The 13,998-nt window shown below is 41.4% G+C and overlaps 1 protein-coding gene across 2 annotated transcripts; it reads right to left on the reverse strand.

Moving 5' to 3' along the window:
* Positions 1 to 1,649: 1,649 nt before the first annotated feature.
* COPS8 (COP9 signalosome subunit 8) lies at positions 1,650 to 13,744 on the reverse strand. Of its 2 annotated transcripts, XM_068544175.1 has the most exons (8): positions 13,600 to 13,744; positions 12,456 to 12,526; positions 11,231 to 11,279; positions 9,890 to 10,022; positions 6,586 to 6,693; positions 4,409 to 4,471; positions 3,406 to 3,453; positions 1,650 to 2,678 (listed from the first exon to the last, which is right to left on the reverse strand). In XM_068544175.1, the coding sequence occupies exons 1-8, from the start codon at positions 13,675 to 13,677 to the stop codon at positions 2,599 to 2,601; spliced, it is 630 nt and encodes a 209-aa protein (XP_068400276.1). In that variant the 5' UTR covers positions 13,678 to 13,744; the 3' UTR covers positions 1,650 to 2,598. The 2 variants fall into 2 exon arrangements, with proteins under 2 accessions (XP_068400276.1, XP_068400277.1); XM_068544176.1 differs by lacking the exon at positions 3,406 to 3,453.
* Between the last annotated feature and the right edge of the window lie 254 nt (positions 13,745 to 13,998).

The raw sequence follows: 13,998 nt of genomic DNA on the forward strand, positions 1-13,998 counted from the left end.
ATACCTATTTTTCATGCTCAATTTGTCTCACGTTTAGCCAGTGGGAACTCCTTCAAATTGGCTTCTATAACCTTTTGAAAAACCTTATTAGCCTTTGAAACTTGAACCTAGGACATCTTCTACCAGATATCTGTACAACTGTACAATCTACAATTTTATTTTTTTTAATTTTTATTTATTTATTTTTGGCTGCATTGGGTCTTCGCTGCTGCGCGTGGGCTTTCTCTAGTTGTGGCGAGCGGGGGCTACTCTTCGTTGCGGTGCACAGGACTTCTCACTGCGGTGGCTTCTCTTGTTGCAGAGCACGGGCTCTAGGTGCACGGGCTTCAGTAGTTGTGGCTCACGGGCTCTAGAGCGCAGGCTCAGTAGCTGTGGCGCACGGGCTTAGTTGCTCTGTGGCGTGTGGGATCTTCCTGGACCAGGGCTCGAACCCGGGTCCCCTGCACTGGCAGGCAGATTCTCAACCACTGCGCCACCAGGGAAGCCCCAATCTACAATTACTGCCCCAGACCTAGTATTAACCATTTTGCAAATAATTTCTTGTTCTATTTAGTTGAAAATGGAATTTAGAGACCACAACCTGGACATTAGTGGTTCTCATTGTTACCGGCTTATACTTATTCTAGGCCTTTACAGATGGGCAGAGCTAGGAAATATTTACTGTTTAGAAAGAAAATTAAACCATATGAGGTTGTTGAGTCAAATTTCAGATTAGCTTCTAACATTAAGTTATGTAATTTCCAATTGGTTTTATCCTATAATATACCTTTAATAATAATGGTAATTATTATCAAATAATGATAACAAGATAGTTTTTGAAATTAACCATGAAACCATATTCAGTAGTTTGAGATTTTTTTGTCCTTTGTATGTATCCCATTGATAATGTAAAACAAAATACTATGAAATACTATGAGTCACCTGAAATAATTTTTTCTCTATGTTCGACTGTCCTCCCCTTCCATTTTAGGGAACCATTTTTATTAGTTTTTGGTTTATCCTTCAATGGCTTCTGCTTGAAATACAAGTAAATATGCATGTATGCACATGTGTATCCATTCACCCTTTCTTACCCTCAAAATAACAGTATAAACCCCTGGTACTTTGTGTTTTCACTTGAGATCACGTTTAGTACACCGAGATCTTCACTCATTCATGCATGCATGCATTCTACAGCTGCATGGCACCACCATACTGTATACTACTGTTTACTCAACTAGTCTCCTATTAATGAACATTTGGGTTGATTCCAATCTATTAAAACTAAGACCCATGGATACAATTTGTCCTTAAACCTGGAAGTTCAAAAACTAGCAAACTAGCACTGTTACTTTCTAGGTATTGATCCTCTCTGATTTCTTGAATTTCCATTTCCTCAATTGTAAAACAAGAAGTTTTAACAACATGACTTATATCAAGGTTAAATAAAACATTAATTTAACAGGTATTTTCATAAATGTTAACAATAGCTGAAATAGCCAGTAGTCTATTTAAAATGAGTGAAAAACATGAATCATGTAATTACCACTATATAGGTCATTTCTATTTAATTAAGAAATTCGTAATTTAAAAGAGACAATGACAAACTAGAACACATCCACAGGAAGACAGGATAGTGAAACTTCTAGAAACTACCTTCGAAAAAACAGTTGAAGAATTCAATTAAATATTTATTGAACAAATGCAGAATAAATGAACTAGGGGGTGGTTTTAACCTGAAGATACAATAAACAACTTGAAATATTCAGAGGGCTGTCACACAAAAAATGAAAGACTTGTTCAGTATTTCTCCAAAGGGCAGACCTTGACCCAAGGGCTAAATATAAGCAACCAATAGGCTGCAGGACAGTCGTACAAAGTGTATCACTTACTAGCTTCTTTCCCAAACAATGCATTCCACACTTACGCTTCCCTTCTTCTGAAAGGAAATATTACAACTTAATACTTCTCATGAATGTCTTTAATAAGTTGCATTTTCACGGCAAGCCCTCCACTGCCAGCAATGGATGTACTCACACTCTCAGAAAGAAATCTAAAGTTAACAGGCTGGTTTACTAGGGAGACGGTCTTTGCTCCCCAGCTCTATCTCAGCATTTTGTATTTGTGATTCTCAGGAGGGGAGAGAAGAAGAGCATATTCTCCAAAGGGGGTGAATCAGAGTCCCCAGCACTTCAGATACCGCCCCTGGGGGCAGTCCTCCTCAAACCCCAGAGGCATCACTGCAACTATCAACCTGTGGTAGAGATGGGAGTGTGCTGTGAGCCGGGGCAGAAGAAAACAGCTGACAACCACTGTTCTACACGAGGCAGGAGAGCTGCATTTTACGAGTCACTAGGAGATATAAACTGACTGCCTAATACTGACGGGCTCCATCCAAACTGTCAAATATTACAAAATGAGAACTGTTTCAACAACCATTCAGCATGTTTAAGGACAAAATATATATAATACACTTTATATTATATACGTATTTTATCACATACTCAGTAAGGAATGCTGAGGTGCTTAATCCATCCAATAGAATTGAAAATAAAAATTTTACATTTTTCTGCCAGTATTCAGGATGCTGAAGGTGGATCTTGAACTCAGAATGGTAAGTCAGTTTTCGAGGAAAGCCACGTAATCGGTGAGTCTGGCTAACTGCTGTTCATTGGGGATGGGCGGGACGGGGGCAGGCTCTGTGCGGTGGAGAGAGAAACACACTCAAGTCGGACACCAGGGCCACAGATCTTTGGTACTGCCACCCCCGCCCTCCAATGTCTTTAATTTAACAATACGGAAACTTTCTTAGCTTTGCCTTGATCTTGGACATTTAAAAAAAACAAGCCAAGAAGCGTCAATTTTTATGAGTAGTTTTCCCAAACTGGGAGTAAAGGCATAGTCTGGCTTTGCTGTTACTGAAGTTTTCCATGCGAAGCTTAAAAATACTTTTAACAGGTAATCCGTCTACCAAGGGAACATAGCTCTTCTTGGAAAGACCCTCCCCACATGACATTTACTTCCATAGTCACCTAGGGCTAACCACATGCCAGGCACTCCTCTAGACTACTCAACTGTCAGTGAACAAAAAACCCACAACGCACCCCATCCCCCAAAAGTTTACTTCTAACTTTTAAGCTACCACGTGTCACCCTGGGGCCGTGTCTGCGTCAGTGCTGGTGAGAAGCTCGATCACGCCTCCCCTACAGGACACCCTGCAGCCAGGCCAGAGGGGATCACTACCTCCAGGTAAGCTACAGAGGGGAGCCCACACGTTCACGGTTGTAACCAGATGTACTATTATAAATACCAAGTTAGGATTTCATCCCTTTGTTTATAAGATTAGAGCTAAGAAAAATAAATTCTACAACAGCAAACAAGAAAAACAATGAAACAATTTTTAAATGAGCATATGAAAATACATACCTGAAAAGGGAATAAACCTGTTAAAGGAAACATCCAGGGCCCCTGCAACTAAATAAAATGTAGAGCCCAATTTACAGAAGTCATTGTAAAGAACCTTCACATAGAACATGTCATTTTTAAGGCAGTGGCATTCAGACAGAGACAACAGTTAGGCTCTATTTTATTACACTGGTTTTTTACTGCAGCAGTCTTCTCTCACCATCTAGATTGACGGGACCCTGCCTCATCACTCCTCTGCACCCTCGCAGGTCTGCGCACATGGAGGTTTGTGCGCCACTTTACCGTGGGGTCAACAATGCCTAACAACAGGGATTCAGAGCAGACGGAAGGAACTCTGGGATAAGGCAGATCAGAAGGCTTACGGGTGTGGGCACTGCGCCCAGCTCTAAGGACAGGGCAGGAAAGGCCACTCCTGGTGAGCAGGAGGGAGTGGCGCCTCCCTGCAGGAAGGAACGTGGCTCATTTCAGAGTGGAAGGCCGAGGGACCAGGAATTCAGGTGGAGACAATGAGGACAGGCCAAATCATTTAAGGCCTGTAAAGGCCAGAGACCTTAATTTTGTGAAAGTTAAAGCCACTGAAAATCTTGTTTAGGAGAAGAGTCTATGTGTCTACAGCATGAGGAGAAAAGGGGAATTTCTGAATATTTCAAATATCTTTTTAAAAGGCAATAGTTTAGATATTAATAAGCAGTTAGAAATGGCCCCATGAAAGAACGAGAGATTAATACTTATTAAAAATTAAGTTGTAATAAGGATTATGAAACACTCACATAAAATAGTTTATGTATGAAGTACATTAAAAAAAAAATTAAGGTAAAAGCAGGTGACCTTTAACATCCCTTCTACCCTAAGTGTCCATCCTATATCTGTATTTAACATGAGTCACTCTCATTTTGTTAGTATAGCAGAATTTTATATCAAATTATTCAAATTCAATGCCTGAAAAACTTCAGTGATCTTACAAGAGTTCAGTGCTGCAAGACGGACGAAGAGCGCCACCTACCTGGCTTTTTGGGCATGACCATCCTTGTGGTGGAGTCGGCCTGCCATCCTTGTTCTAGGATACCTAAAAATGTGTATTTAACACAGAAATGAATTAAAAAAACCAAAAACTTTTCATTTACAAGATCACAATCTGTCAATGACACTACTTGTATGGGAGACCTGACGTGTGTAGATTAACCTGTAATGTGTATTTTTACTAGAAGGGTATACTAGAGACAGCATTCTCATGGGAACTTATTTTTGAAATATTTCTGAAACATCTATGATTTTATTCTATCAGGCTGATATAATCACTAACAGATGATTAGTTTTCTATAATATATATATATTATAGTATTAACCTGATCAAACCTTATTAAAGATAGACATAAGGAAGACTTATTTAGTATTTTCTATTATCATTACATCAGTAATAACAAAGACGATGGTGATAATAAAAACAACAGCATACATACACAACACAGAGGGCTGGCCAATAGGTACTGTGCTAGGTGCTTTTACAGGGATCACTTTACGTAATCAACACAACAACTCTGTAAAGGGGACATATCACCATAATTGAACAGACGTGGAAAAGGAAGTTTAGAGAATTCCAGTAAATTGCCTTAGGTCACATAGCTAGCATGGGGAAGGGTACCAGGATTCACACTCAGTCAGTTAAGAGTATGGACTCTGGGACATACTATTTATTAGATAATAAATTATGGATCAATTTCAAAATAGTCAAAACAAATAAATGTTTGTATTAGTAAGTAACAGTATGATTTACTATAAGAACGTTCATTAACCTGCCGTCTATGCGTCTAGAACTGTGCTAGGCCTTGGAAATTTATAATCTGTGGTGCTTAATGGAGCTCATATTTTGACTGGAGAATCCAACATATCCATCATCATAAAACAACACCACAAGGCACATGCAGTACTAATATTCTACAGAAATCTAGCAAGGGGAGGGGACAGTTTGGGCATGGCCTGAAAAATGAAAATGCAAAAGCACGTTTGGAAACCAGTGGCTAAGAGTGGGGTGCAAGCACCTAGGTTACTGTTAAGAAATGGTGAGGGAAAAGTTCGGCTGAAAAGGGATGCTGGGGTGAGACCACCTTCACCACGGAAGAGTGAAACAGGGATTTCTAAATGCGAGCTCCAGACCAACTAAAACTTCCCTCCCTGAGAAAACCCGCCAACCAAACCCTCACCTAGCCAGTGCTGATTTTCAAAGGAAGAGAAATAATTTAAAGACGTTACGAAGTTTAAGCTCAGAATTATGAATATGATGTTACCCACCAGGCACGTTTAGACGAAAAAACGTGCACATCCTTTATTTTCTTGCATCTCACATTTTCTACCACTTGTAACAACTATGCTGTAACCTGGGGCTCAGGTGTGGGAATGTTATCGAATGCTTGACTCTGTACCCCATTCGCTACCTTTTTCTTCCAGTAACTCACTGTTCTCACCACCTTCCTTTTCCCTCCCGCTCTTAGTCAACAGCAGCTCTAATTTTTCCTTCCTGGGCATCAACTTGGAGGGCTCACTATCATTTAGCAGGGCTCAGGAGTTGATCAAAGGTCTTAGAGATAAAAGTAGAAAATATTCAGGGGTCAGACCATGGGTACCATGATAAGAAATAACTACAGGAACATTAAAGAAGTTCCATAAGGAAAGAGCTAGAATAATCACATGCAACAAGCGTACATCTCAAAGACACAGTCAAATTTTAATTTCATAAAAATGGCAAAGTACTCCTTTACAAAGCTCCTGTTCTAAGACATCTCTAATTGGTGCCTGTCTTTGGCAAAAAGTGCTTTAGTAAACACAAACCCGAAATTTCTTATCCACACGCAGAAGTCAAAAAAACACTATGAACCAAAAAGTTTTCTTTAACTCACATGGTGGCGAAATCTGATGCGAACCCCCAAGTCTTATGTACACTCCTCCCTCACACCAACTGTGTGGAAGTGTGCACTCTGTGCTGCCTGCAGAAGTACGAGTGGGCTTGGCCACAGGTGCGGGTTGCTGGGGTTTGTGCAGTGAGGGTCTCCTATCCCCTTTCTAAAGAACACACACAACCTAAACTCCAAAACACATCCTGTTCCAATGGTTTCAGATAAGGGACCGTGGACCTATAATTTACACTTCCGTTTTCCTTGAGAGTAAAAAGTAAGCCCCAAATACCTTTCACAGCCTCTTCCACGGGAAGTCCAACAAAGGCGGCGAAATCGTCGGCGATGATGGACGTATACGCCTGAGAGACCAGGGCGAAGGCTCGCCTCCGGGTGGCATCTATTGCGGGAGGGGAGGTTTGGCAAACAGTGAACCACAAGAGCCGGCATGTTTGAGACACACAATTAAATTCTTCCATCACTGTCCTTGTCCCAATTTGATAAGCACGACTACATCAACCTAAAGATTTCTGTGTTTACAGGTACAGCTGCAGGCGCCTAACATGTAAGAGGGGCTCAAATACTGCTGAATAAACACATGCATTTCTTATACTTCCTCTTAGGTCAAAAAATCTCAGGTGACAATAAAAATTACAAAGATGGAAAAAAGTTAATATACGCAAGACTCCAGCTCTAAGAAAATTTCATTTAAATTTGGGATACATTGGGGATGTCTATTTCAAAATTTGTCTTTTATCTCACTTATAAAAACTAGAATGAATGGAGCAGAAATTACCTAGTCCCATAATCAGCTGTCCTTTCTCATCAGGGCCTCTGATACAGGACCACACCTGGGAGTTGCAGAGCAAACCCTGTAACTAGAGCACCTTCCTAACTTTCAAGTCTACTCTGAACTCTTGCCGCCATTCAGGGGCAAATCCCGAATGCCTGAGCCTCACAGAAAAGGGGCTGCGAGCAATTCCAGCAGCAAAACCTCCTCCCTGGAGACCACATGTGGGATTCCCCCCACCCAGGCTTAAATTTCCACGTTAAATAACTCAGGAATGAGGCAGAGACAACAACCAAACGGTAGGAAGTGGAGCCCAGCTGGCCCGTCTTCCCGCCACTGCTCCCCGAGTAACACAAAGGATCCGCCACCTGCCTTCAACACGCTCAGGAAGTATTCTGGGCTTCACTTTCCACACTCAATAGGCAAGTATCCATGTACAAGACGGCCCTGCAACATAAGAACATCCGCTCTCCACCCCGGGACCCTGCCTAACAGCCACACCAGTCCCCGCAGACACACTTTGCTCCAAAGCAGCCTGCTGGCTCTCACAGGAGCCTTACACCTTCTCATCCCCGGGCGCTGGGTTTATGCTGCTGCGTGGTCTGAACCGCCCTCCTCTCTTCTAGTCCTAGGTCTGTTTATAAACTCTCCCTGTGGCACTGGAGTCACTGCAATCCCCACCCTTCTCTGAACTCACAGTAACGTTTACTTATTAACAAGCAATCTTTTACCACCTATGGTGTACACTGCACCCCTCCCCACCCCATCATCTCAATTACATCCGGAACTTCTCTACAGGAGGGCTTTTATATCTTTATATCCCCCGAGGGGCCCAGCATCTCTAAGGAAGTATGTGCTGAACACAGGCTTGTGGAAGGTCTCACCAGGACCCAAGTGGGCCCGACCCCAGCCTTAGGCTTTGTGCTCCCATCTGCCTTAAAAATCGCGGACGGTCAATCACGTTTCGTCATTTCTCACTGAGGCTGACACCCACCCTGGCTTTCACTGAGCCACTGTTTGCTCCTCTGCCAATTCCTTCCTTCTTGCTACCAGCTCTCAGCAAATGACCTTAAATCAGACTTCTAATACAGCTTAGAGATAAAGGAACTTTTTCTGTTCAAGGCTACAGACATTCAGTGGAAAAGAACCGAGAGCAACAATGAAAGAGGAAAATACAAGTGTGCACCAAAAACTACATTCATTCGGTAAGCTTGCCTATTTTAAAAACATTCACTTTAGTTCAAGTACTCTGGTCAGATTTGAAAAAGATGGGGAACAGAACAAGAATAGAATGTGAATGAAAGAGAAAAACAGAATGGAGAGAAGAGAAACACAAGGGGCGGCACAGCAGACTGCCAAGGAAAGCAGAAATCAAGGCTCAGTGACCCACAGCATCAGTCAGACACTCAGGCGGCTTTTAACCTCTCAGCACCAATGAATCTGACATCCGCATTCTCCCCAGTCACTATGTGGCCCGGGAGATCTATGCTATGTGTGACCTCAGGAGGGCACACGTTACAACGACAAGCTGGAAGGTGGAGTAAGTTGAGCTCGCACCTCAGATTGCTGGCAATTCATCCTGGGACAGTCCTGGGGAGACCCTAAGAGAATGCTCATTCTTTCGTTCAACAAATACTTAAATGTGCCTATTATCTACCCGGAACTGCCAACTGCCGGCACTGGAGACACGAGGGAAGGTGAGCTTGCTGTCCTTCCCAACCCACCTCTGCCCTTAAATTCCAGGGCGGATGGCCACCCAGGCCTGTGGCACCTGGGCTCCCTTACTCGGTGAATGGGATTCTGCAGGGCAGGGAATGTATTTCCTCTGCCCCTCCCTGTCTTGCTCTGGCTGAAACTCTGTATCCCAGCTCCTCAGGGCTTATGCAAAGAGGTTAAGGCTGTTTCCAGTGCGAAGACCCAAAGCTGCCCCTACCGCACCAGGGCAGCTCAGTAATACTCCCCACACCTCCCTCCCAGCCAGCTGCTGGCCCCGGGCTCCTGCTCATTTCCCCCACGCTTAAAGTGAGTGCCTCCTGTTTTCTCACTCACACTGCTCTCTACCTCCTGCAATCTCTACCTCCTGCCCCCTGAAAAGCTGACACGACCCGCCAGAGTGATGAGCAATTCTCAACAACTTCTGCTCGCTGACGCCTCCAGAGCGGAAGGGCGGACAGTGAGGGCAGGCCGTGACCAGAGAAACAAGGTAACGAGAAGTAAGGGTACAGCAACATATAAGAGGGGGAACCAAGAAGACTGGAAGCAAACGCTGGGGGTGGGAGAATGGAAAGAGAGAAGCACGGTGGAGTTTTGTTGCAGGATCAGTGCTATGTCGCACCAGACTTGCAATCTTTCAGCATGATTAAAAAAAGTTCGAGCATCTGCGTACTGAATTGATTAATCATAAATCCAGAAGCTGGAGACAACCCCATCAAATGCTGAGGTCCACAGAGTCCAAAGCAGTCTCTACTTTCAAACATGCGGGCTTGAAATCTTATCCAACTCATGACTTGGACTTACTAGAATATTACATTTCATTTCAGTAGCAAAAAAACCCACCTCTTACTGACACGCAACTTCACTTCTAGAATTAAATTAATAGACAGTGAGGCCCTCAGCTACCGATATAAACTCAAGCAACGTGAAATCAAAGCATGATTACAGCAAATCTAAAAAAGACTTCTGAAAACCCTACTCACCTAGCAGAGAGTACCTATTTTCACACACATTATCGACTTACTTCAACACCCCGGCACCTTAGGGGAACAGGTCTAGTCTGACTTAATTCTGAGCCACAAAGAAACACTACCTCTAAGTGCCTCCATGATTGGCTGGACCGTCTCAGACCACGGGTGAGCGCTGATGGTGGTATAGATCCCGGGGAAATCTCTCTGCCAGATTCTTTGTCCTACCGACCAAATTCCCCCAAGTTCAGAATTTGCCTGCAATAAATATCATTGCCTCATTTGAGGATATTCACTCTGCACACATACCAACAACTGTATCTTAAAACATAATGCAACATTTCTTTTAAGAGGTGTAATTACTTTTTCAGCCCAACCACTATCAAAAAGATTTTCAAATGCTTTGAACAGTACTGTAGAATTTATTTGCATGTTTTATTGTAACAGAAAATTCAGGCATGAGAAAGTAGTCCAACAATATTTCACAAATAAATTTAGGAATTAGTTATCTGAAACATTGTTTTTTGAAGATATACATTTATTTACATTTCATATATACTTATGTATAATATACAGAACATGTACTAATCCACGTATACATGTACATAAAATACATGTATCTATTCTTAGGGCAAAAATAGTAGCAAAATGGCTATTAATATAGACTCCCAATCTAAGGTGTCATAAAATGTAGCCTAAGGATAAAGTTCCCACTAATATCACTGAAACTGTGCATCTAATTTACAGCTTTATTTTAAACCAATGAAGCTGGAGGAACATTCCAAACTTACTTAATAGAATGTGGAGGAAAGAAAGAGAGTATAAATGCTAATCTGATCTGCTGCTGAATATCAATAATGAACAAAGGAATTTAGGTGAATTCTTACTAAGGCTCTGTGAATGTACAAAAAATTCACTTCACATTTATGCTAGACACAGTGAATCACCTGAAATTAAAAATTTACTTCATTCCATTTTGGAAGAAACTTTTAAGTGAGTTCATCTATTCTCACATGAAAAACAAGAAATCTAAAATCCTAATTAGCAAAAATAATCTTAATGCTCTGAATAATTATTATTTTTAGAGTGCTCTTGTAAATAATACTAGTTGCAAAATAAATACCATTATAGGAAACTGCACTAATCAGTTAAAAAATAAAAACTAACAAACAAAAACCAAACTTTTACCTAAACTGACCCAGTTGTTTATTGCGTAAAGTGACACGTCTACGAAGTGTCTTAAGAAATCTGATGAGCAGGAGTTGAGCACAGATTTCTGTACCATCCAAGGGAAATTAAAATTTCCGATTAGAGGAATTTGTAGATCTATTCTTAAACTTTAATACCAGTTTAATATCTATTTCTGTGATCCACATGAAAAAGAAAACAGAAACTTTTAAGAGACTGCTTTTGAAATGAATGTCATTACTATATTAAAGTAGTAAGGTATATTGAAGACTACTTACAGATTTTATAGCAGGTGGTATTCTTTTCCAAAGATATCTTGCATTATTCCTAATTTACATCCCCCCAAGAAAGAATAAGCAATTAAAAAAAATCACCTCCGTAAATGTTTAAAATTCTAGATCCCAGAAGTATACTTTAAAATACTCTATAAAATACAGAGTGAAATTCATATAATGAATTTATCCAGGGGACGTAACAGTGGTTTTCCAGATAAAAGACATGAAATATTTTTACCAAAGTAATGTTTTGCCATTTTTAGTGAACTTTTTTATTAATAATACAGATCTTAAATTGAGGCAGCACTACAAAGACTTAAACAGAACTGCCTAAATAATTTATTCATATATAAAATAAACAAATTCATACACTTTCAGGGTCCTGGCATTCCCTGACAATATACACAGTACACAGTGCTTTTCTCCTTATCATGACCCCTCATCCTACTAGTGGATATAGAGCCACCAAAACTTCAGGGTATTTTTTTTTTTTTTTTTTTAAAGAGTTCACAAGCTTGAATGACATCAAGCATATGACGACAGGATTATAAAACAGGAAACAGATAATTTATATGCTACATGAATAATGAAAATCTCAGTTTAGTTTAAAAGGTATGAAATGAAAAGGTTTAGAAGAATTTAAAACAAAATTTAACAGTAACCGTCAGTGGGTTGCAGAACTACAAGGGACTCTTTTTGCACAACCATACTTTCCGACTTTTCTTCAATGAACGTGAATTAGGAACAATTAAAAAACAAAAACCTTTCAAGAACTGTCATACATGTTAGTAACAAATTCCTCTTAGTCTTCTCAATCTTCCCTTTCAGTTTCTCTCAGTCTCAATAGAGACTGTGAGTTAAGTACACAGTTTAAACAGTTAAGTAAACTTTACACGTGAAGTTAAGTAAACAGAGATCATAAAAGACAGAAGTTTTATAACAAGAGAATAAAGAAAAGATCAATAGATTTAAAGGAATTTACTGACAATGCAGTTTCTCATAACAAATTGGAATGTTTTTTACAAGGTATATGTAACACAGGTGTATTTTAAAATAACTCAGCCTAATCATAATTTCTTAAGTCATGATTCAATATACGAAATAAACATATTAAGTATTACACTAAAAAGTATAGTTCCTTGTGCCTATGCTTTAGTGATGGTACTTCAATGCAAGAATAATTTCTTGAGGAAGATGCTTCTCTTAGCTTTAGATAAAAGGTACTTACATGTCATTATAAAGCAGATATAAAGCTAGAAGCTGACCATACACTGGGGGTGTAGCAATTCCTCCTGGAGCCTGTAAGGTCAAAAAACAAAAGATAAAAGCCTCATTTATTCTTATACTTTTATATTTTTAAAAGTATTTTCTTAACTCATCTAAAGAGTAAGTATATTTTATAGTACTTACTATTACAGATGGAGAAACAGCTTAGAGAAGTATCTCACACTAAAAACCCAGAGTATTAAGTTTAGATCTGTCATCAGATGTGAGTTCTCCCCCTCTGGGCCTCTGTGTCTTCATACACACAAGAGTATTTAAATGGGATCCCTTTCCCAATTCTCAAATTCTTATTTAAATAGCCTCACTATTATAGGAAGTTATTTCCAACAGATTCCTAAAGCAATATGATTCTGCCCATTATACCAAATACGTTGAATAGCTACATAAATGAGTAATAAAGAGAAAAACATCACAGCTGAGTTACAAAGACACTACTCCCCTCATTCAATTTTAATTCATTCAGAAGACATCTATTAAGCGTCTTGTTAGTGAGCGGCTGCTTCTTGGCAGTTGCCTCCTTTGGTTAATTAGCTTTTTATACCAATGCTATAAATGTCTTTAAGGGCCTTTCTAAGGAAAAAAAAAAAAAAAAAAACAACCCTTAACTACTTTAGTAGTTGCATGATATAACTTTCACCTGCCCTACTGAAAACAAACGGTAAGCTTCAGTGATAACAGGAGACTAAGAAGGGTTTTCCGAATAAAAGGTTACAATGATCACATTTTCTTGGTCTGTGTGTATGCCTGCACAAACGTCTTTAATAATATCCACATTCGCCACCTCTCCCCACAATGGGGAGGAAAGAGATTTAGTTTAATACGAGAAGCATAAAGGATGTTAGGAGCAAAGATGCACAGCGTTTTCGGGCTCACTAGCTGAAGACAAACAACAGAAAGCTCCGAGCGAGTTCGGGGAGGCCAGGCCTGGCTGCTTAGCCTTCGGAGCAGGCCCCGGCGGCCCGGACCCCACACGCCCAGCTCCCGCGCCCGCAAGCGGCCGGCCCCAAGCCCCGCGGGCCCCAGGCCCCGTTACCCTGGAGACCGGCGCGGCCCGAAGCCACGCGCGACCCCACGAGGCGAATGGTTACCTCGAGCTCCTGGTTCTCGCACTGATCCAGCAACTTTCTGAAACTAAAGGAACTTTCCGCCATCACCGCCACTGGCATTTTCCCGGCCGGTCCCGCCACCGAACCTCCCCGCCGAGCCGGACCTCAGACTGTCCCTCGGGGCGTCGCGCCCGCGATGACGTAAAAGCTGACGGTGCCGCCGAGCGCCCATGCGCAGGCGCCTCGTTGGTTCCGCCGCGTCAGCAGACATCCCTGCCGTCGGGAGGGGATGCCACCGCTCTGGCCGGCGCTCTCGGTGCTCTGGAGGACTGGCCCGGCCTCCAGGGCAGCCGCTTTATGAGCGCGCAGCCAAAGCCGGGATCGGAGGGGTTTTGTGCATATCTGAGGATGATTAGACGTCTTTGCTTTGAGGCCATGCAA

The sequence above is a fragment of the Eschrichtius robustus genome, chromosome 5, assembly GCF_028021215.1.
Source record: "Eschrichtius robustus isolate mEscRob2 chromosome 5, mEscRob2.pri, whole genome shotgun sequence".
NCBI classification, from domain to species: domain Eukaryota; kingdom Metazoa; phylum Chordata; class Mammalia; order Artiodactyla; family Eschrichtiidae; genus Eschrichtius; species Eschrichtius robustus.